This window comes from Garra rufa, chromosome 11 (genome assembly GCF_049309525.1).
Source record: "Garra rufa chromosome 11, GarRuf1.0, whole genome shotgun sequence".
Classification (NCBI taxonomy): Eukaryota; Metazoa; Chordata; class Actinopteri; order Cypriniformes; family Cyprinidae; genus Garra; species Garra rufa.
The window spans coordinates 33,241,753-33,266,433 of record NC_133371.1 but is presented as its reverse complement, the minus strand read 5'-3'; the positions used below and the strand labels follow the sequence as shown (position 1 = coordinate 33,266,433).

The 24,681-nt window shown below is 38.6% G+C and overlaps 1 protein-coding gene across 1 annotated transcript in view; it reads right to left on the bottom strand.

The window, feature by feature from the left end:
* Window positions 1-3,075: 3,075 nt before the first annotated feature.
* mgat4c (mgat4 family member C) overlaps window positions 3,076-24,681 on the bottom strand; it is a 176,806-nt gene continuing 155,200 nt past the window's right edge. Inside the window, exons 3-5 of the mRNA XM_073850568.1 lie at window positions 11,643-11,795; window positions 10,681-10,828; window positions 3,076-7,713 (exon numbers count right to left, since the gene is read on the bottom strand). Coding sequence (XP_073706669.1) covers window positions 6,557-7,713; window positions 10,681-10,828; window positions 11,643-11,771 — 1,434 coding nt within the window. The 5' untranslated portion in view covers window positions 11,772-11,795 and the 3' untranslated portion in view covers window positions 3,076-6,556. The remainder of the gene's footprint in view (window positions 7,714-10,680; window positions 10,829-11,642; window positions 11,796-24,681) is intronic.

Here is a 24,681-nt window from a genome sequence, read left to right as displayed (position 1 = left end):
TGTAGTACTTGATCAAAATGAGAGTGCAAAAAGTAATAACGTTGGTGAAATCTCTATGAAATGTGCATTACTTATTGAGAGGCTGCTTCGCTAGTAGGGTGATTCACAGCAGCTTTTATTAGAGTGATTGGCATTTTACAGAGCCTGCGCTTTTAAAGGAGATACTTAAATTTATTTCAAATGTTTTGTGGAGGGGGAAACATAAAAATAAATAAAAGAAAGAATTGCTGCAGAAGAACAAGTTCCACTGTTGTCTATGAACTGCACTTAACTGATGATCAACTAGTTTTAAAACCCAGACCCAATAGAGTGTTTTCATGACGCGTCATTAATTGGCAATGTTGGCACCACTGAACGTAAATGTAAAGCCACTGAACCAAACGAAACTTGCATATTTTGCAGATTATTGGTAATGAAAATGATCAATTATTGTCATGTTTTGGGCTGTACTACTAATCGGTCAGACTGGGAACATTTGGAGTACTATAGACTTTCAAAAGTTATAACAAATTAAGGAAAAGAGTGCAAAAAACTGTCTGAGGAACAAAAGGACGTTAGTGGTTGGCCAAACTGAACCAGGATTTCCAGAAAAAGAACCTTGACAACATTCGTGTTTTTTCTTATCATTTCCAGTCAGGGAGGTAAAGTATTAGTCTAATATCTTAATTAATACTGCTCATACGTATCTTTACCGCCTATTAACTTTTTAAGTTTGTCAAAATATTGCACCCTCTCCTGCTTACCAAGTCTTCTGTATGATTTAGCAGCTTCCACGTGTTTTTTCAGTGGTTTAGACAGCATAAATTAGCAGAACAACGTATTCAGTAGTACATTAACCATGCAGTCCATACTGTTGTTCACATTCGAGTATCACCAATATGGCCGTGCATCCAGGTACCTGACCAAATCGTGACGTGATCATTCTGTGCAATCAATTTACCAACCAATCAATTTAAAAACACACACACAAAATTAAGTTTGGCAATATAACCATGAACTAGACAGACCGAACAACAATAAATGCAACAATGAAGGCTGAACAAGGGACAACCAAGAAATATACTGAAGTACATCAATAACACCATGAACTGCACAGGCCTAATAAGCCCCAACATTATTAGCAAAGGCTAAATAAGCACAGTCAGGAGATATAATGTAGTCTAATAATTCACAACTTTGTAGAAACATAAACAACGCCAGAAGTGCAATTTACCACAACTCTGGTTTGTCAATACTGACCTGTCAAAATCGTTTTTTTAAACAAATATATAGCACTATAGAGTAAGAAAGTAGCTTAAATATAGTTTCTGCGTAATTTAATGAAATATATTAAGCTGATACAACAAATGAAAACATGCACAATTAAAACGAGACTGAGGCGTTTTATAATGAAGTCTAATAAAGCAGCACATACCTGTCAGTCATGCGAGCTCTGGTGACTTTGTCCTGTCCCATTAACGTTAGGGCTTTCAGTCCAAACTTGTGCACCAGTGGTGATGGATTATCCCTATATACTTGTCATTTCTTCCACGAGAATTATAATTTATGTATATTTCCTCTACGTTTTAACGATCTAAACAAACATTTTCACACAGAGTCGTCCATTCATCCGCAAAGCCAGAGGCCGCTCTTGAGCTATTGTGACCAACGAAGAAAATACAACGATGTCATTTTCGTACATTGGTCAGCCAAGAGCAATAGTAGCACAGCATAGTAGTTTTTATTAAGAGATAACATTAAAGTGGCTTTGCTTTTATTTATACAGACAAACATGGACAAGCCAGAAACGTTCTGACTGGTGAAACAGAATAAATATATAAAAGTGTTTTTTAAACAAAACATTATGTCTATTTTTATAACTGAAGTTGTTTTGAAGTTTTGAGTACAATAAATAGCTTTAATATCCCAGACTGTACCTTGTGTGGTTTTATTCATGGGTCTTATGTCAAGCAACTTGTTCATGTTCCCTGCTGAAAAAAACAACTAAAACCAGCCTAGGCTGGTTGGCTGGTCTTAGCTGGTTTAAGCTGGAAGTAGCTGGTTTCCCAGGCTACCAGACCAGCCTGAGCAGGCTGGGAAAGTGGCCAAATCCCCTCTAAAACCAGCCTGCTGACCAGCTATGACGAGCTAAAACCAGGCTGGTTGACCAGCTAAACCCAACCAAGGTTAGAATCGGTTGAATTATTTAACTATTGATTTCAAAGACAGATTTTTTAAAGATGTGTCATTTTTTGTTATCCTGGGTCATCCGTGCACAAATAAATTGTTAGTTGCATTATATTATTTGAATTTATTATAGCTTTTTTCACCGTCCTTCAAACAGACCTGCAACCCAATTTCTGCAATCCACCAGTTAAGGACTTGACAATGACAGCCATCCACAATCTGAAATTGATCAGCAATTGTGTTGCAAAATCCTTGGCACGCATCACAAGAGCAGCAGCACTTCAAGACTTACTCGGAGGGAAAACACAGCAATTGCACAGCCTTGAGGAAATATTTGTTAGGAATGTGTGTATCATTTGCATTTGATTAAGTTTGCCCTTCTTTTTTAAACTTGAAACAACCAGAATCATTTTAAGAGAAAATCATACGTTGTGTGTTTCTACAAAATACTGTAAACTGAAGTAATATGCTGTGGAGTAGAAACAGAAAATCCAGCCGGATAGCCTAAGCACTGTAAATTCATTATGAATGTATTAACATGACACAAAGCATATGAATAAACAAATAAATAATGCATGAGGCAGCTACTGCTTTGGGCCATGGTTTGATAGAATCCACTAACATCTGTGATCATTTCAAGACTCTAAAATTACTTTATATAATTTATCACACAAGCTAATGTTTATTTCCACAGCAGTGAGGAATTTCTGAATAGTGTGGCTTGTTTGAACTCGTATTCACCTGCATACACACAAAAGCAGGCCTGTGAACTTATAAGGTAGAGAATATTCAAGTGGATCCATGCTGGCTAATACCGCAAGTCCAGCCAGTTAACTGCAGGAGAGATGTGTGCGTCTGCATGCAAATGTATTTAGACCTCGACTAAAAAGACTTTTGTTTCCCCAAAAGTGTTTTACTTTACAATCTCTGGATTTCCAATGATGAAATGGCATTCGTTTTGTCAACTCAGCACTTGAGTCAATGTATATTTAGGTACAATATACAAGGCAAACAGTTCTAATGATAAATGTAAAAAAATATATGTCATTTTACAATATAGTTACAGTACCATGTGACAAACAGTGTGGGAGAAATACAACAGAACTCATCATAACATCATAACACATTCTCTTCACCTATGCAGCACAACACGTGAGATGTCCGTTGTTGTAAATGTAGTATTAGTACAGGTAAATTACAAATCAATACAGTACAATGCCAGTCAAGTTCAGAGTAGACACTTCAAAACAAGTCATAAAGCCTAAAACCGACAGGCGTACTAACACTGCGGCATTCTTTCTTAGCTCATGCACAAACAAATATTTAGTCAGTTGTTTTATTAGGAAGACAAAACCTTCCGTATTTTCATTTGTAACATTTTATTACACATCCAGCTCTAAAATGTAGCTGGCTGTTTAAAAAAAGGACCTGTGCTTTGCTCACAAGAAAGCATTACAAAACTATCGAAAACATACTGTGACATTAAATATCCATAGAAGTCTGAAATGCATCCAAAGGACCATTCACAAATACAATTGGGCAAGAGGTATTCACTTCCAATAAACTGAATTAAAAGAAAAAACTGACAAGGAAACAATGCAGTTGGGATGAAAATGAATGAATACAGCAATTTAACACATTTCTAGCCTGAGAAATAGTGCTAGTAATGGCTTCTTGATAACTATGGCAAAGTTAACTTTTGATATATGTTGGTGCAAAGCACTTCTTCATGTAATGTCAATTTTGTATCTTGGGTGTTGGCAAAATCATGCAGACTAAAGATTATTTTATGATACTATGATAACACGAAAATGCCTTGTCTTAAAAGAAAAAAAGAAAAACAGGAGATAAACACATTCTGCAACTTTACAGAGTCATGTAAACAGTTGTCTTATTATTGCATTTTTCATGTGACATGTTCAGTCTAACGGAGTAATTAGATGGTTGTGTAACTAAGTTTTAATGTCTCTCAAAACATCATATGACAAAGTCATTTGGGTAAACAAAGAGTGAACAAATACTCAGAGTGACAGATATGGTCTATAGTGCGTACACTTACACAATGACACAAAACTGCATTTAGATGGAGCGTCCAACAATTCCAGCCAGGGGTTTGCTATGAGAACGGTCTGCACTAGGGTGGTTGTTGCTGGTGTAATTTTATGGGGGAATGAGCCAAACAAAATCCAATTTACCCTGGTAAAATTGCACTGAGGAAAAGATAGGAGGAAAATACTGAAAAGGGGAAGGAGGTTTACCTCATTTGTCACTGTACTGTCCAATCACAACACTTCAGAAGATGGGCGAGTAGCCACGCTGTTCCAGTCCATGCCTCTGAAGAAATGCGCGAACAAAACAGAACTACACTAAAGAGAGCTTTTTGGCCCAAGGTTGATTGAATAACATTTCTGTTATCATTCGGTGGGGAGACAGTATGAAATGTTGCTGAGTAGATTCATGCCACAATACATGTATATTCAAGGCAATATTGACCCCGTGTTGGCGGAAAAGGAGAGCAAGATAAGCAAATATTTTAGAGGTGTATAGAAGAAAAAAGTAAACAAACCAAAAATGACTTAACTGAAATGAAGTGCTTACAATTTAGCTTCAAGCAACTTTTCCAATGACTATAATAGGATATCTCTGTTAAATTATGGAAAACAGCTACATTGTGAAAAATCATTTCTTGTTGATATATAAACACTTTTTTTTTTTAAAACAGGACACATTTACTTAAAGCTAAATTATGCAAGATATTAAGAGTTGTTCTTCAGGAACGTCTCGATTTAACTTTATCTTACTTTAATGGCAAATATTTTTTTCTTTTTAAGCACAAACCTCATCAGACCTTAATAGATTTCTACTTAAAGCAAGAAAAACTTTTAATAAATGTTTAAAAAAAAAAATAATATACAGTTGAGTTCAAAAGTTTACATACACCTTGCAGAATCTGCAAAATGTTAATTATTTTAGCAAAATAAGAGGGATCATACAAAATGCATGTTATTTTTTATTTTTTTAGTACTAACCTGAATAATATATTTTACATAAAAGACATTTACATACAGTCCACAAGAGAAAAAAATAGTTGAATTGATGAAAATTGTCCTATTCAGAAGTTTACTTTTTTTTAAATGTTTGTTTGTTTAGTGATAGTTGTTCATGAGTCCCTTGTTTGTCCTGAACAGTTAAACTGCCTGCTGTTCTTCAGAAAAAAATCCTTTAGGTCCTACAAATTATTTGGTTTTTCAGCATTTTTGTGTACTTAAACCCTTTCCAACAATGACTGTACGTTTATGAGATCCATCTTTTCACACTGAAGACAACATATGCAACTATTACTCATTGATGCTTCAGAAGGAAACACAATGCATTAAGAGCCGGGGTGTGAAAACTTTTGAACAGAATGGAGATGTGTACATTTCTCGCATTTTGTCTAAATATCTCATCTTCAAACTCCAAAAGTTTTAACCCCCGGGCTCTTAATGCATAATTTTTTCCTTCTAGAGCATCAGTGAGCGTTTGAACCTTCTGTAATAGTTGCATATGAGTCCCTCAGTTCCCTCAGTTCTCCTGGATCTCAAAATCATACAGTCAGTGTTGGAAACGGGTTAAAATACACAAAAATGCTGAAAAACCAAAGAATTTGAGGGAAAATGAAGGAATTTTTAAAAGAACAGTGGGCAGTTTAACTGTTTAGGACCAACAAAGGACTCATGAACAACCATCACTTAAAAAAATAAAAATAAATAAATAAATAAATAAATAAAGTGTATGTAAACTTTTAAACATGGTCATTTTTATAAATTCAGCTATTATTTTGTCTTGTGGACTATATGTGAAATATCTTATTCAGGTCAGTACTAAATAAAAAATAACATGCATTCTGTATGATCCCTCTTATTTTGGTAAAATAATTATCTTTTTCCAGATTCTGCAAGGTGTATGTACCTCTCTTGTAACTTTTGACTGTATATTGAAATACGTATCCTCACATATAAATGGGTCTGGTTTAGGGAAAATAATAATAATAAAAAAAAAAAAATTGGATTATCGTTTTTTGCAGTGTATACCTTGGTCAAAGAAAACAGTTTAGCTTCTCACTGAGGAGTATACATTATGAAGTAATAATGTAAAAATGGGAGAAACAAATAAGTACTCTAAATGTCTTTATACTGTATATAAAAATCTTTGAATAGTTGATGTCAGAATTAGCTGAAATGCTTCAGATGTATGAAATCTTGCTCTGCCTTTAAATTAGTCTGAATAAATTTGAATAAATAAAGATTTCTCAGGTGAATAAATAATATAGAAATTGCAGAAATAAATAAATAGATAAATAAACAAACAAACAGATACTTGTGCCTTTAGCTACGGTTCAAAACAGTTCTCATTGACTGGCACCTTGTGTAGTCCAGAGGCTTATGCTTCTAATGATAAGCCATTCTTTCTGATTTGCCGTCACCACGATGCGAACACACTCGATATCAAACGCTATCTTGTGGTCCACGTCGTGAACCTCAATGTTTCCGTTTTTAAACTCCCCTAAAGTGATATAGGAGGAGCACTGCCTTCCCTTTTTGGTTCCTACTAATTTCTCCCCCACCTCCAGAGCGCCGTGATGCAAAATATCATTCTGCCGATCATCCGTTCCCGTGATGATCTTGATTTTGCTGATTTTTGTTGCCTTGTTAAACACTATTACATAAAAGTCCCCAGTGGATGGAGCCTTGCCCCAGAAGTACTCATCCACGCTACTGTAGGCTTTGGCAGCATCATAGCTCTCAAATACATTTATGTTTGTGTACAAACTGGCAGGTGGGTTGTCAGGGATATCAAGGGAGTCTTCCTCAAAGTCATCATCCTTAAGTTTGTTTTCTGCCCCCTTATAGGAGGAATAGTAGCCCATGTGTTGGAAAAGAGAAGGCTTGAAGCGAATCGCATCCTTCTGGGCCAGGAGGCCTCGGAAGTGGATAAGAAGCCAATCACAAGGCATCTCCTGATAGAACATGAGCAGGAAATGAGCAAGTCTGGGAAGGTCTCGTGAGTGGTACATCTTGCCTATGTAGCCCAGTTTAGAGAATTCAAGCATCACCCAATATGATCCCTCTCTAGATGCAACCACTTTCTTCAGGGCGGTGAGAAAGTTTCGAGAACAGCGCACGTCGTCTTCCAGCATCATGTAGAAATCTGAAAGGTTGGTGCAGAAGTTCAGCAGAAATGCGTAATCTACATTCTGTTTGGAACGGAAGCGTACCCTATCCTCTGGATCATTGTAATTTCTCTTCAGCCCATCCAGGGACGGGTAGTACTCCTCAGGTGCATGGATAACTAGCAGCCGTCCTGCAATGATATGGTGGCCGAACTTTCTTGAGATTTCTTGAACTAGGCTCTCACACCATGCCAGGTCAAAATCTGCCAAGTGGACCACCACAACGATCTCTTTGAGTTCCTCATAGCTTGATTGGTCAAAAATGGACTTGATGGTTTCCAGCAGGTAGTTTCCTCGTTTTCTTTTCACAGATGACAATCCAATGGTGAGATACTCTGCAAAAGATCATGAAAAATCATGGAGTAAGAGAATGTATGCTTTGAACTGATCTGACACCTACAGACATATGCTGTCCAGTGAGAAATATACAAATATTCTTAAAACCAGATACATTTACTTAAAGTGCCCCTATTATGTCATTTTAAATATTGCCTTACATGCTGCATGTAATGTAGCTGTATGTGAATGCAAACAATCTGCAAAGTTGTAAAAAGCCAAAATGCATGATAAATAAAGTTATTTTCTCCCAAAAGAAAGAATTGACTCTGAACCGTGATGGCTATGTTCTACGTTAGCCGGCCATGTACAACTTGACCTGCCTTCAAAAACTTAATTTTTTACTGATGACTGGATCTCTAAACTTGGGGAGTTCAATGTGGGATTCACAAAACGATTACTCTTGAAAGATGGCTCAGTACCCAGTTTATTTGGATCAGCTGGCTCCACTGAATCACAATCTAAAAGACTGATAAATACTACAGTGAGGTGTGATCAGTCTACTGCATACAGTCAGAAATTATACATTCATTGTCATAGTTACGTATTTTAAAAGCTTGATAGAAAATTTGAAAACATTAAAATGATTTGCATTTTAATGAGTCGCAAAACTTGTCTCAGAACTTGGTGGCAAAACCCTTGTTAGCAATCACAGAGGTCAGACGTTTCTTGTTGCCACCAGGTTTGCACACATCTTAGGAGGGATATTGTCCCACTCCTCTTTGCAGATCCTCTCCAAGTCATTAAGGTTTTGAGGCTGATGTTTGGCCATTCAAACCTTCATCTCCCTCCACAGATTTTCTATGGGATTAAGGTCTGGAGACTGGCTAGGCCACTCCAGGACCTTAATGTGCTTCTTCCTGAGCCACTCCTTTGTTGCCTTGGCTGTGTGTTTTGGGTCATTGTCATGCTGGAATACTCATCCACGATCCATTTTCAATGCTCTGTCTGAGGGAAGATTTGATGGTACAATGGCCCCGTCCATTGTCCCTTTAATGTTGTGCAGTTGTCCTGTCCCCTAAGCAGAAAAACACCCCCAAAGCATAATGTTTCCACCTCCATGTTTGAAGGTGGGGATGTTGTTCTTGGGGTCATAGGCAGCATTCCTCCTCCCCTAAACACAGCGAGTTGAGTTGATGCCAAAGAGCTTGATTTTGGTCTCATCTGACCACAACACTTTCACCCAGTTCTTTGAATCTGAATCATTCAGATGTTCATTGGCAAACTTCAGACGGGCCTGTACATGTGCTTTCTTGAGCAGGGGGACCTTGTGGCCTCTGCAGGATTTCAGTACTTCACGGCGTAGTGTGTTACCAACACTTTCTAGGTGACTATGGTTCCACCTGCCTTGAGATCATTGACAAGATCCTCCTGTGTAGTTCTGGGCTGATTCCTCACAGTTCTCATGATCATTAAAACTCTGCATGGAGCCCCAGATTAATGGAGATTGAGATTTATTTTGTGTTTCCACCATTTGCGAATAATCGCACCAAGCTGCTTGGTGATGGTCTTGTAGCCCATCCCAGCCTTGTATAGGTCTACAATCTTGTCCCTGACGTCCTGGGACAGCTCTTTGGTCTTGGCCATGGTGGAAAGTTTGGAATCGGATTGATTTATTGCTTCTGTGGACAGGTGTCTTTTAAAAGGTAACAAGCAGAGATTAGAAGCAGTCCCTTTAAGAGAGTGCTCCTAATCTCAGCTCGTTACCTGTATAAAAGACACCTGGGAGCCAGAAATCTTGCTGATTGATAGGGGATCAAATACTTATTTCACTATTATTTTTATTTTTTTAAAGTTATATTTTTTGCTCTTTTGCCTTTAATGGACAGGGCAGTTTAGAGATGACAGCAAATCAATAGGCAGAGAGAGGGGAGCAGGATTGGCAAAGGGTTGCCGTGAGCACAGTTGTGCTATATATCGGTGCACTAACCACAAGGCTATCAGCGCCGACCTTGTTTCACTCATTAAAATGCAAATCAATTTATAACTTTTTTGAAATGCGTTTTTCTGGATTTTTTTGTTGTTATTCTGTCTCTCATTGTTCAAATAAACCTACCATTAAAATAATAGACTTTTAATTTCTTTGTCAGTGGGCAAACATACAAAATCAGCAGGGGATCATAGATGTTTATATTTTCTATCAAGCTTTTAAAATATGTAACTATGACAATGAATGTATAATTTCTGACTGTATGCAGTAGACTGATCACAACAGACTGGGCCATCTGACCAATCAGAGCAGACTACTCTCACGGAAAGGAGGGATTTAGAGTGACTGAATCTTTGAGCTGCTTTAAAGAATCACTTGAGAATCGCTGGATAATGAGGTGATATTAAATGCATATTTTGAGAAAACAAAAGCGTTGTTTGACCTTGCATGCAAGGAAAACTTATTGTAGGAGAATCCCAAAACAATATTAGGAATCTTAGAAATGGCATAATAGGGGAATTTTGAAGCTAAATTAAATACAAAAAAAGTTTTTAAATAAAATATATCAAATTAAGTTCACAATTTATTTTTCTTATTCAGACATATTTCTCACTAGACCTTATTAAAATTAAGCTTAAAGCAAGATCAAACTATTAATTTAATAAATGGATTAATTTTGTTTAGCAAGTAAATTGATCTGATTGGATGTTTAGAACTTTTTTACTTTTTTTTTTACAGTTAAGTAAAACTTTTTTAAAGAGACTTGATGCAGTATGATCTAGCATTTCAAGTTGTGTATTTATTTATTTATTCATGTTGCCTTCTTGTGTTTATGTATCTATGTGTGTGTGTGTGTGTGTGTGTGTCTATACATACATATACAGAAGAACACAAATAAATACACACATAAATAAATGCACAACTCGAAATGCTAGATAATAATTAATTCAGTTGTGCAGTGTTGCATATTGTACATATTTTTTCAACTTATTTGTTTAGGCTTTTAAACCATGTGTACAAAGAAAATTAATCTTACTCTTTCGAGGTAAAGGTGTTCCAGCGAGGTACCGATAAGTCACATTGATCGTTCCAGAAAAATTGGTGATATCCTTAAAGGAATGAACATATCGCTCTGAGTTCAACGGATGCATTGAGGTTTCTCGTAACTGGCGTTTGTCTTCCTCCTGAAACACATGACATCCAAAGTTTGTTAAAGTTTGTCACAAGTCTAAAGTAAGTCAAATTTGTCACAACATTTCAATGAGCCTTAAAGCTCGAAGACAGGATTATATGTTCTTGAAATGCTAAGACTCCTTTTGCATCTTTAAGTGTAAGCACTCCAGGTCATTATTTTTAGATTTGGAAATATTCTTGCACACCCTTGTATAATCTCATTAAATGTAAATGATGGCCTTTGAATAATTAATTGGACACACAATATTACTCAACTTTTTAAATAACTTATCTTGTATTAAATTATGGCATCATTGCTATACTTCAGTGTCTTTTGCACACATGAACTGTTCACACTTTACAAAATTTTTGCTGGCGGTGTTTGTGTTTCAATTAAATGGGGGTTATTTGGAAAAGTGACTTAGTCAAAATGGGTACACCTTTTAAATAATTCAACAGACAAACACACGCGACATGTTATGATCACAAAGTTTTGATCATAAAGTTGGCCTCATGAATAATAAATGTGTCTCTTGCATTTGGACTGCCTCTACATCATGAAATTTTAAATAGGCTGCAGCGTGAGCTCTGATAATTATACATGCACAACACGGCACCGGCAGCCTTACACGCAACATTTGGTAATTAAAGCATATAAACAAAATAACTTTTCAGCACAGAGATAATTAATGCTAAATCACATGCAACAACAGTAGTCGAGTTGTTGTGAAGCCCACTATTGTCTTGTTATCTGCTCCACTGATGTTGTAAATAAATTGACCTCTGTAATTTACCTGCTGGATTTCAACAGGTAAACAAACTCACCAGTACGTAGCCGTCCTCGATGTAGAGGTTTATGAAGAGCAGGAAGGTAATGAGAGCCACCAGAAAAGGAATGGTGGAGCGTTTTCGAAAACACCTCATCTTGTCCAGGTACTTCAACACCAGTCTCATGATGGAAACACGTAACGGTGTGATCTGATAGAAAACAAAAACATCAGGATGTATCATTAATATGCTAAATCTGACACATAAAGGGGAAGAGCAGAAACATGGACTATATATATGACCCTGCCTGGACCACAAAACCAGTCATAAGAAGCACAAATATATTTATAGCAATAGCCAAAAATACATTGTATGGATCAAAATTATCGATATTTATTTCATGCCAAAAAACTTTAAGATATTAAGTAAATATATTTTGTACATTTTCTACTGTAAATATATCAAAACATAATCTTTGATCTTTGATTCTCAATATTTAGATTTTTGCACCTCCAGATTGCAGATTTTATCTTAGCCAAATATTGTCCTACACTCTTAAAAATAAAGGTGCTTCACGATGCCATAGAAGAACCATTTTCGTCTAAATGGTTCCATAAAGAACCTTAAACATCTGAAGAACCTTTCTGTTCTTTGTGGCGAAAGAAGGTTCTTCAGATTATAAAAGGTAAGAAAGAAATGGTTCTTCAAAGAACCTTTGACTGAATGGTTCTTTGTGGAACCAAAAATTGTTCTTCTATGGCATCGCTTGAAGAACATTTTAAAGCACCTTTATTTTTAAGAGTGTATCCTACTCAAAAAAGTATTCGCACTGCCTTCAAATTTTAAGTTTACTCAACTCAAATATCCACGTTTTCATGAAGTACAACTTAACATATCATGTTGATTAAACTTAAAATTTTATTTTAACAGTGTAACAAACCATACAATAATAGAAAGCTTTCAGATAATGTATTTATTTTTTAATTTATAAAAATTGATCCTTGTGGTCACATATAGTAATTTTATTGTGCTTTTTTGAGTTTGACAGTCATAACCATCTCATATAAAGTAAAACAAAAAAAAGGACAAAAGAAAAAGACAAATCAATCAATCAATCAATCACTGGGTTAAAAACAGTGAATTTAATCGAATTGACATTCAGAACTGAATTGAAAATGCTTTTGAAATTACAATTAAATTCCTGAATTTGAATTGAATTTAAATTGAGGTAAGAAACATGATAAGGGTGAAGGACAGAAAGATAGAATTTAAGTTTAAGGAAGGAACATTAAAATTAACTGAAATTCAGAGATGAAATTTAAATTTGAATTTAAAGAAGTAACATTAAAATTAACTAAAATAAAAAACGCCTCGGGTTTTGTATGAAACCCTAGTTCCTCGAGGGAACGAGATGCTGCGTCGGAACGCTTTGGGAATGCCCCAGCGTGACCACGCTCTGATCACGTGTATAATCCGTCCAATAGGAAAAGCGCGTGCGACGTCACGGACGGGGTGACGTCAGGAACCAGGAAGCCCACTCGTAAAAGGGCGAAAGTAGCCCATGGTAATTGCTGCTATTCAAGCAGGAAAGTGCGGCCTCAGCCGTCTTATAAAAGGGCGAAAGTAGCCCGAGTGAAACGAGCGGCCTCAGCCCACTCGTGAAAGGGCGAAAGTAGCCCATGGTAAATGCTGCTATTCAAGCAGGAAAAGTGCGGCCTCAGCCGTCTTATAAAAGAGCGAAAGTAGCCCGAGAGAAACGAGCGGCCTCAGCCCGCTCGCTGAATTAGGAAGTCCCACTAGAGGTGGGAGCATCAGAAATGAGAGCATGAGAGCCTGGAGAATGTGGAAGGTCTAACTCATAGAACCTCACGAATGTAAGTGGCGTGGACCATCCCGCAGCGTTACAAATATCCTGCAGGGACACCCCTGCTAGGAAAGCCTTAGACGCCGCAACTTTGCGGGTCGAGTGAGCCTTGGCTTCCATCGGTGAGGGAAGACCAGAGGACTCATAGGAAATGGTAATGGCATCCGAAATCCACCGACTTAATGACTGCTTAGAAGCTGGAAGACCTCTGTTATGGGGACCGAAACACACAAATAATTGGTCCGTCTTCCTCCACAGGGCAGCTCTGTGGACGTACGTGTCCAGTGCTCGCACTGGACACATACAGTTAAGCTTCTGTTGTCCCGGTTCCTTAAAGGGAGGAGGACAAAAGGCCTGGAGCACTACGGGCCGTGGTACTACTGAGGGCACCTTGGGTACATAACCCGATTTAGGGTGCAAGAAAGCTTTGACTAACCCGGGGGCAAAGTCTAAGTAAGAAGGGGCCACCGAAAGGGCCTGTAGGTCACCGACTCTCTTAAGAGAGGAGATAGCCAAGAGAAAGGCTGTTTTAAAGGACAAGAGTCTGTCCGAGATTTCCTCAATCGGCCAGGTCCCACGTGGGGACGCAAGAGCGCACCAGGGGCCTCAGCCTCAGCGCACCGCGGAGGAAACGTGACACCAGGGGAAGTCTCCCGAGGGAGGTAGCACCGAAGGGAGCATGGAAGGCATCTATGGCCGCCACGTAGCCCTTCAGCGTAGAGTGTGCATTACCGGCCGTAAGGCGGGCTTGCAAAAAGTCCAGCACTGAACCTACTGGGCAGTGAACTGGGTCAATCTGGCGCTGATTGCACCAAAGGACAAACGTATTCCACTTCCCGGTGTACAGTTTCCTCGTAGAGGGAGCTCTGGATTGGAGGATGGTCTCAACAACCTCGGTTGAGAGACCGGAAGCTAGGAGATGTGCCCCCTCAGGGGCCACACCCGTAACTTCCACAACTCCGGGCAGGGGTGCAAGATCGCACCTCCTGCCTGTGAGAGGAGATCTCTCCTGATGGGAATTTCCCATGGAGGGCCGTCTAGGAGATAAATCAGGTCTGAGAACCACACTCGACCTGGCCAGCACGGAGCCACTAGCAGTAAGCGAATTCCGTCCTGGCGCACTCTCTCCAGAACTCCCAGGAGCAGAGCGATCGGGGGAAAGGCGTACAGACAAAGCCTCGGCCACGTCTGTACCATAGCATCCAGTCCCAATGGGCCGGATGACTGAGGGAGAACCAGAGGGGACAATGCATGGTCTCCTGGCTCGCAAAGAGATCTACTTGGGCCTTGCCAAATTTGCTCCATATGACTTCCACCACCTCGGGGTGGAGTCTCCATTCCCCGGGCCTCAGCCCCTGCCTCGACAGGACGTCTGCTCCCACATTGAGATGTCCAGGTATGTAAACTGCTCTTAATGAGAGGAGTTTTCTCTGGGACCACACAAGGATCTGGTGTGCCAGCTTGTTCAAGGGGCACGACCGCAGATCTCCTTGGTGGTTGATATAGGCGACCACCGCTGTGTTGTCGGTGTGAACCAGCACATGGTGATCTTTTAGGTCTGGGAGGAAGTGTTTCAAAGCTAGAAACACGGCCAGCATTTCCAGGCGATTGATGTGCCACGTCAGATGGCATCCACTCCACAGACCCTGGGCTGAGCGGCCACTCATGACCGCTCCCCAGCCGATGAGGGAGGCGTCCGTCATAAGTGTGACACGACGACAAGTCGCCCCCAACATCGGACCTTGAGACAGGAACCAAGGTTTCTTCCACATGTCTAAGGCACGAAGGCAGCGACGCATGACCTTGATCATACGTAGTGGGTTGCCCCTCGGGGAGAACCCCTTGGTCCTGAGCCACCACTGTAAAGGTCTCATGTACAGCAGGCCAAAAGGAATCACGTTGGACGCAGCTGCCATGAGACCTAGCAGAACTTGAAACTGCTTTACAGTGAGTGATCGGCCTATCTTGACTCTCTCGACTGCGTTGAAAATCGACTCTATACGAGCGGGAGTCATATGAGCCCGCATCGTGGTCGAATCCCAAACTACTCCTAGATAAGTGGTTCTCTGAGCTGGAGAAAGAACACTTTTCTTGGAATTCAGTCTTAACCCCAGAACTTTCATGTGGGCAAGAATGACATCTCGATGTCGAACTGCCATTTCTCTGGACTGGGCCAGTATAAGCCAGTTGTCTATGTAGTTCAGTATGCGGATGCCCTGGAGTCGCAGAGGAGCCAGCGCCGCATCCACACACTTGGTGAAAGTTAGGGGTGAGAGTGCTAGACCGAAGGGAAGGACCCTGTATTGGTAAGCTTTGCCCCCAAAAGCGAACTTGAGAAACTTCCTGTGTTGTGGAAGGATGGAGACATGAAAATAGGCGTCCTTGAGATCTATGGTCACAAACCAGTCCTCGGACTTGATTTGAGACACAACCTGCTTGACAGTAAGCATTTTGAACTGAAGTCTCAGTACTGCACGATTGAGCAGTCTGAGATCTAGAATAGGACGCAGTCCTCCATCCTTCTTGGGAACTATGAAGTAGCGGCTGTAAAACCCGCACTCCATAAGATGAGGAGGGACCACCTCGATGGCCTCCTTCCTCAAAAGAGTTTCTACCTCTTGTTCCATAATCAGAGCCTGCTGAGGTTCGCCCATAACGCCCCATAACCGTGTTCACGAGCCCCGACCACATTACAATAGATGGCGGCGGAAGGGGAGTGAACATGTGCCGAGAATGGTTTGGTCCACGATCTCGACACCTCGGTGTGGAGATCGGGAAAGAACGGCAGGCCTCGGCGTGGAGATGTAACTTTGGGACGCAGAAAGCGTTCATCAAGCTTTGTCGCCGCTTTCTGCTCCCCAGTCACAACGTCCGGCCAACTGATGTTGAGTTTGGCAATGGCACGAGTGACCACCTCCACTAACTCCTCGTACTCAACGGGCTGGGTGGGCGGGGGACCAGCCTCCTCGACCGCTTCCGTTTCCTCCTCCTCAGAGGAAGAAAGAGGGAGGGACGAGTGCCCCTCCTGAAAGGAAGAAACCTCAGAACGGGCTTCCAGACCAGAAAGGGGCAAGGATATGCCAGAGGAGGCTGGAGAAAGGGGCTCGCCCGTCTCCACACTCACTAGCAGATCCATCTGCGATCCCCACGAATGCAAGCGCCATTCTGCCTCAGCAGAAGCGGGACCTGATCCGCGGGGAACGCTGGTGAGGGCTCCTTCCTCGAAAAGATCCCTCCGGGAGCGAAGCGTGCGGAGAGGAAGCCGCAAACAATGCACACAGTCAGCCTCCTCAAAGGCTGACTGGGCATGCCTCGCTCCCAAACAAACAACACAAAGCGAGTGTGTGTCCTCTGCCGTGATGTATCTTGGGCAGGGAGGAACACACTGCTTAAACTGCTTGTTTTCGCCCATTTTAACTTTCTTATTTTGCTTTCCTATGATAACTCAGTGCTCAAATAAAAGTAGAGCAAACTGGCTCTGAAAAACAGCACTGAGGGACAGAAGCTGCCGGCTGCATTCACCGCACGTGCTTTATAGCTTCCTGGTTCCTGACGTCACCCCGTCCGTGACGTCGCACGCGCTTTTCCTATTGGACGGATTATACACGTGATCAGAGCGTGGTCACGCTGGGGGTGTTCCCAAAGCGTTCCGACGCAGCTCGACGTTCCCGAAGGGGAACTGTATTTTTTAAAATAGAAAAGTAAAGTCATAAACAAAATACATAGCTTGAAAACTGAAAGTTTTGAAATATTTTTTAAAGCCTTGAACACAGACAGAGATTTGATGTTTGATAGACAGCTTATTATATTTAATATTTTTTTTGTGGACCAGGCATTTCTCAGAATGCTGTTTTGAATTTCTTTGATTTTATTGTCATTCAACTTCCTGTGGTGTGTAGCCAATTCAAATTCACAGTCAAACTCAATGTGAGACAAATGTTCATTTCTGAATTTTGCATAACCCTGATCAAAGTATATTTCAGAAGTATAGTTTTCTGGCTTTTAAAAAAAAAATATTTCAGATGTGAAAACCCAACAGTAAAAATTACGTACAGCTCACTAAAATGATCATGTCTTTATTTTTCAGGAGAAACTGCCACCAATTTCTGGCTGTGCAGCAATCACAGAAGCACTTCTTTTTTTATATAAGACAGAACATTCACTATAAGGTCACACTAAAAATAAGCAGAAGGCTTGTGTGCCTTTAAGCCCAGTAATTAACCCGACAATGATGTAGGTATAATACAAACTTCAGCTGAAGATCATGCTGTGAGGTTAATATCCCAACCCTGCTCGGCAGGCATAAGCAAAGTATGTACTCCTTTAAGTCTTTTGCTTTGCCCTTTTTGAGGTCTGTGCGTCAAGTACAATGTATGGTTCTTAAAAGCTAGACTGCAAAATGGCATTTCAATTTCGGCTATCTTCTTCTGATGATACATAGTTGGAGACTGTCTTTGAGAAAGAAGAAAAAACATTTCAGCTATGTGCATAAAACAGGCCCCAGGCGTTCTTTTATTTCTGACCTCAAATTACACAGAGTAATCCAAGAATAGAAAGAAGGACGCAAGTGTTTTGGAGGGCTTGCGTGTATCAGCCTTTTTGATGGCTTCTGCTAAGCACCTTGGACCGCTAATGGAATACAAAATAACTTTACAGCCGATTCCATGACCAGATGCGTATCGATTCTACCCACCGCCAACCTGGTTCAACTGGGGATTGTCAAACTGATATTCTGTGAGCTTTTACTTTTACTTGTACTTAATAATAAGATTTTTTTTTGTTACTTTTTAAAACATATTTCATAGGCTAATGACATTCTTGTTGAAGAAACTTTTAATCAAGACAAGAAAATGCTATGCATTTGTACACAATGACAAACTGCATTCTTGGCATTTGTTGTAAAAATACCATAACTACCGTTGACTGCAAATGTCAGTTCCACTATATATATATAAAATGCATTTATTATCATTCATAAAACATTTTAACCCTTCTTAAACCAATTGATTGTAAAACAATAGATTGTAGGTGGCAGAAAAATCATGTTGCCTAACCGACAGTTGTAGTGCATATTTCATTTTCTTTAGCATTTAATTACACAAGTGGCTGGCTTTTAAATTTTCCAGTTCAAACCATTTTGCATTTTGATACATGCAGGTGGATGGATTCATGTAATGTTAATGCAGCGTAATAGCAATGCTGGAATAATTCAGCTTGAAAACCTGCTTCATCCTCCACTGGCGGCAAAGTGAGGAAAACCTGAGCAGACCCCTGACAGACCACTGATGGTTTTGCATAACATCACATGGCACCTAATTTTAATACTTCACCTTGCAAACAGACTTGGTATGATCATATAAAAAATGTCTGATTTTAATAAAAGTTTTTCACAGTGAGGCTGAGTCAATAACTAATAGCCTCCAAAAGTTAATGAACTGAGAGTAGCTACATGTGAATAAAAAAAATAGTTGACCAAAAAAAGTAAAAGATTTCATCATTTACTCACCCTCATGTCTTTTTTCTCTTCTGCAGAACACAAATGAAGGTATTTTGAATAATGTTGGGACTAAACCATGGCTGTAGCCAGCTATGAGGTCACCGAGGTCTGTACCTAAGGTAAATTTTCATGTTCAAAAATAACATTTGTTCTCCGAATGACTAATCGGCTGTATAAAACTCCTCATATGAGTTTGCAAGAATGTTTAGCATCTGTGGTGTGAAAATGATCGCTGCAAGATGCAGTCTCCATCATGTTGCCAGATCCAGCTATTATAAGCATCTTTGTCTTTTCCACTTAATTTGACACTTTAGAAAGTTAAAAAAAGGGAGAAGTTGCAGGGTTAGAGGTGTCTTATATACAAAATGTGAACTAATTTCAGTTTATTTTGAATTTATTTTCGGGTTTTATTTGATTTTATAGCAATATCTGGCAACACTGCAGTAATCGAAAGCCTGTGGACAGATTATTGCTGACAGGATACCACATTCGGTAAGGCAAACACAAAAAACATCATGATATTATCTGTCAGAAACGTTATCAACGCTATCAAAAACAGCAGCATTTAACACTAGTACAAAAATCTGTAGAACAAATAGGTTACACAATGAAAAGAAACATGCAAACACTAACCATAAAGAAGTTTAAGCTATTTCATTCAGTATAGTCATGCTAAAAACATTCATAAAAGCACTAGACAAAGTTATCTTATCACTCAAAAATAAAAAATACTATAATTTTTTTTAACCCAAATGCTGGGTTCAACCTGCTGGGTCATTTTATTGGGTTGTTTTTAATATTTTTACTCAGGTGCTGGGTAGTTTTTCTGCACTCTAAAAAAAGATGGGTTATTTTTTTACCCAAATGCTGGGTTCAGTTTGCTGGGTCATTTTATTGGTTTATTTTTAATATTTTTTACCCAGGCACTGGGTAGTTTTTCGTGTAACTAAGCTGCTGGGTCATTTTTTATTGGGTTATTAAATATTGGGTTATTGTTTTTTACCCAACCGCTGGTATGAGCCTCTGACGAAACAACCCAGCTGCTGAGTTAAGGTCATTGTACACTGAAGGTCATTGCACACTGCCTCCGAAACTTTCGTCCAACATAAAAAAATTCAGATCAAATTTGGATCATTCGATTTTCTGCATTTTCGAATCCATAGCAAGCATTTTGATAGGAAAGGATGATGAATATGAAAATAAAATTGAAAAAATACATACAAAAAATCCAGGCTCAAGGTCATTGCACACTGAGTCCAAAATCTTTGTATGCGTTTTTTGTATTTGTCATCCTTTCCTATCAAAATGCTTGCTACCGATGCAAAAACACAGAAAATCAAACCTGATCCGAACTTTTTTCCGTCCGTCATAAAAAAATTGGACCAGGTTCAGGTTTCCTTTTTTTGCATCAGTAGCAAGCATTTTGATAGAAAAGGATGATGAATACGAAAAGACTCAGCACGAGTTTTTAGCTTCCTCTAACGTTACAAAAGAGTGAGGTTCACAGAAAAATAAAGGTTTGTATACTTTTTATTTCATTTATAAAGTCTTTTCTGTGCTGTAAATGAACATAAAAGGACAAGATGTCTGTCAGCTGCGTAAGCAACGGTCGTTTTGAACGATGGAAACGCCTTTTACCTTGCATAACAAATTGATTTTATACATTTTTTGTTATAATGCTGAATTTAATTTAATTTGATGTTAAAAAATGTTCTTTAACCTTAGTACTGTTTTTTAATGGGCAGGTTATGGAGTCAGTCACAACATTTTTCAGCTACGAGTAAAATGTGAGGCAGTGGTCTGAGGTTCATATTCCCAGCCCATGACCGGCTCAGATTTCTCCGAAACACCAGCACAAGAATTAGTGCAATTTTGGTGAAAAGTGATTACTGAAAACGGTTGAATACGATTAAATTGAAATGCTAATTTTAAATGTTCCAAGTTTGTAATATTGTAAACTATGCTGTTTTCATGCAAATAAATTCAATTTGTCTTATATTTTGTCCATGGGTGTTCTTGCTTAATATTAACTGTTCATCTTTTGATTATTGCTGTTGCCTCTATAATTCTGTGTGTGATTTTTAATTTCCAGCCCATTTTATATCAGCAATTAAATTTTTAATTTTTAAACAATAGTTGATTTAAAACAACCCAGCATGTTGGGTAAAAACATTTAAAAAACAGCATGTGTTCTGTTCAATATTTACCCAGTACTGGGTTGCCAACCCAAGTTGTGTTGTCTTTAACCCAGCGTTTTTTGGAGTGTAGCAATGTTTTTTTATGAAAACTATAACAGTAATAGGTATTGTTGCATGAATAATAAACAACTGATAAAAATATCACCCCTAACCTATAGTAAAGCATTAACAATGCATACCTTGCACAACCATTTATAGGAATAGAAAAGTGAGCTCACATAAAAAGCAAGAAAGAAAATTCAATGAAAATGTTTTCTTGAACTAAGCAGACAGAAAGTTAAAATGGCATTATAAATGTTTCCAAATATCTTGTTGCATAACTGGCTGCATTTTCCCAGGTATTCTTCCACCCCCGCAAATCTCCAAGTGTCCAAACACTTCAGACGCACCCTCAGGCTGAAAATAAAACATCCATTAGAAATGTATTAAGCTGAGCTGACATTATCCCTCCTCCTTTCATGGATGCAGAGAGCGGCGCTTGTTGACATACACAAAAAAATCAATTCTGAGCCCTGAAACCTAAAACCCCTCAAAAAATGGTAGAAAAACAAAGATTTAATAATGACTGCATTTCTTTCCCAGACTAAAGCCGCAGATTTCATTTGTAAAAGGGAAAACCACCAGGCTGGTACCTTCATCTGTTGCGTAATTACACCTGACAAGGGCCGATTCTGGAAGAGTTGAAATTACAGGCAGAAGCAGAGCCGCGTAGAGCTGCCAAGGATCGTGCTTTTGAGGGAGTGCTGACGTAAATAACCTGAGGTTCATTCCCACTTCCTGCCGCTCTGTAGATCATCACCTCCCGGGGCGAGCAGCCCTTTTAGCAGTCAATATAAACTGGCCATTTAGAGCCGTGCCGCCGTGCTAAACGAAGCAGCTCAATTAGAGAACGAGAGGAGTAATCCAAAGAGTTGATTTCATAAAAACACAAGCAATCCAGATGGCCCCTCTGACTAACATCAGCTTGTTTGTGCATTACGGTGCGTTCGCTAATGCCAACTGCCACAGTTTTACCAAACTCATAGGAAGTGTACTTATAAACACCCATTCATTTTAAAGCGGGAGCATTGTGCGAGCATCATTTGGAGCTGCGCATTTGCAGATATTTATCTACCGTTCTTATCTTTTCACTCGCCTCTTGGTGATGGAGGGAGTGTCATTTCTCCCAGGGTGCCGTCTCTCTCTTTGCCTTGGTGACACGAAATAGAGAATAAACTTCAGAATGAGAAACAAGAAGCTCCCTGGTGAGAGGAAGGCAATTACAGTCATGTCTGATGTGCCGCAAGACCCCATGAATAAGAAAAACAAATCAGTTTACAGAGTTGGAAATGGCTTAGAGAGATGTTTGAGGACGGATGTCTAGTAGATTGTGAGACTGCTATGCAATTTTTATTATGTAAATGCACTATGAGAGAATGTGGAATTAGAGAACACATGGTTTGATTTGGATTCAACACAAACACTCGAAGAATCTCTAAAGAGTATAAAGAGTGAACCTACAAGGCCATGTACATGAGGGTATTGTGGCTGTTTCATGGAGCAATGAAAGCGTCTTGTGTATTTTCTACAAGGCCAAAACACAAACACGTTTGAGTCCGCAAATTTCCTTACATCTTGTCACTGAATAATTCCAATTCTAATTCTTAAAAAGCAAGGCAGAACAGAGCTAAACCCTTTCGATTTCCCCGCCACACACGCAGACGCTCGCAGCTCGAATGCCAAGCTAATGTTGAAATCATGAGCCACCCATATTCTTTCGAATCAAAACAGCTTCATAAAACCTCCCTCAGCTGTAGCTTTTATGCTACTTGGGACGCAGAGGCGTACCTTGCCTTAATGCGAAAACCTGCATAGAGGAGAGGGGGGAAAAAAGCCATTTTGACTAAGAGAGAAACAGATTAATAAAGCTGGCAGTAGAAAGCAATTCTTCCACATTTGATCTTGTTATCTGTTTTACATTATTTCCCAAGGGTATGCTGCACCTCGCTGATATACAGCTCTGCGCAAATAATCAATTAAGCCAGCAGATTCTACAGCTTTCTGCTCTTGCTTTGTGTCAGAGCTTCAGCCACTTAAATAGATTTTTCTCCTCAACAAAAGGGCTGAAAAGCAGAAAAAGAGTACCGGCTTCAGACGATAAGAAACACCGCCTCTAGATGAACACTGTCGGGCCTCAGTCCTGTGAATGAACTTTTGTTAATTAAATGAATTTCTTTGTGTTAATCAATTTGTGTTGCATGGCAGCCTTGTTTATTAAAATTTGCCTTTGGCTTATTTACAATATAAAATAAATAAATAAATAAAATACAATTATGTGAAGAATCATAGATCTCTGTGGAAAATGTGCAAACAAAACCCTTGAGAGAAAAAAAAACTTGGTGGTAGACTATAAAAGGTTATGATTTATGACTAATGTAATTAACTATGCTCATATGAAAGCATTGATTAATCATTTGCAACTGCCCAGGGTACTGACTAAACAATGCCATTAATTACTAGCAGTTGTAAATGATCAGAAGGAAATGCAATTTAAAGCTATAATTTTGATTCTATACAGCTTATCAACCACTTATGATCACATATGCTAATTTTTTAAGGTCAAATTAATCTAGTGTGTTTTCTTCTACTGTGCAATTTATAATAACAATAATAATTTCTATAATAACATATATTTTATATAATAATATATTGTACACTACCTGTCAAAAGATTTTAATGCTTTTTTTTTTTTTTTTTTTTTAAATAAGTCTCTTCTACTTACCAAGCCTGTATTGGTTTGATCCAAAGTCTGAGATGTTTTTATGATTTAAAATAACTTTTTTTTATTTGAATATATTTTAAAATGTAATTTATTCCTGTGATTTCAAAGGTGAATTTTTGGTGTCATTACTCCAGTCACAAGATCCTTCCGAAATAATATTTGCTGCTCAAAAAACATTTATTATTATTATGTTGAAAACAGCTGAGTAGAATTTTCAGTTCAGACGTTCAAAAGAACAGCTTTTATCTAAAATAGAAATATTTTGTAATGTCATAAATGTCTTTATCATCACTTTTGATTAATTTAAAGCAACCTTGCTAAATAAAAGTATTAATTTCTATAATTTCTTTCCCTAAAAAAGAATATATTATATATTGACTCCAAGCTTTTGAAGCTTTTATTTCAGATAAATGCTGATCTTTGAATCTTTATATTCATCAGAGAATCCTGAAAAAAATGTGATCAATTGTTTTAAATATTGATAAAAATAATAATAAAAAAAATGTTTCTTTACCAGCAAAACAGTATATTAGAATGATTTCTGAAGGATCATCCGAAAAGCCTGGAGTAATGGCTGATGAAAATTTAGCTTTGGTCAAAGGAATCAGTTACATTTTAAAATATATTCAAATAGAAAGCAGTTATTTAAAATAGTAAAAAATATTTCATATTTAATATTTTGGATCAAATAAATAAAATCAAATTTTAAAACTTTTGACTGGTAGTGTATGATAATTAAAATATATAAATATATTATGTATAAATACATTATGCAT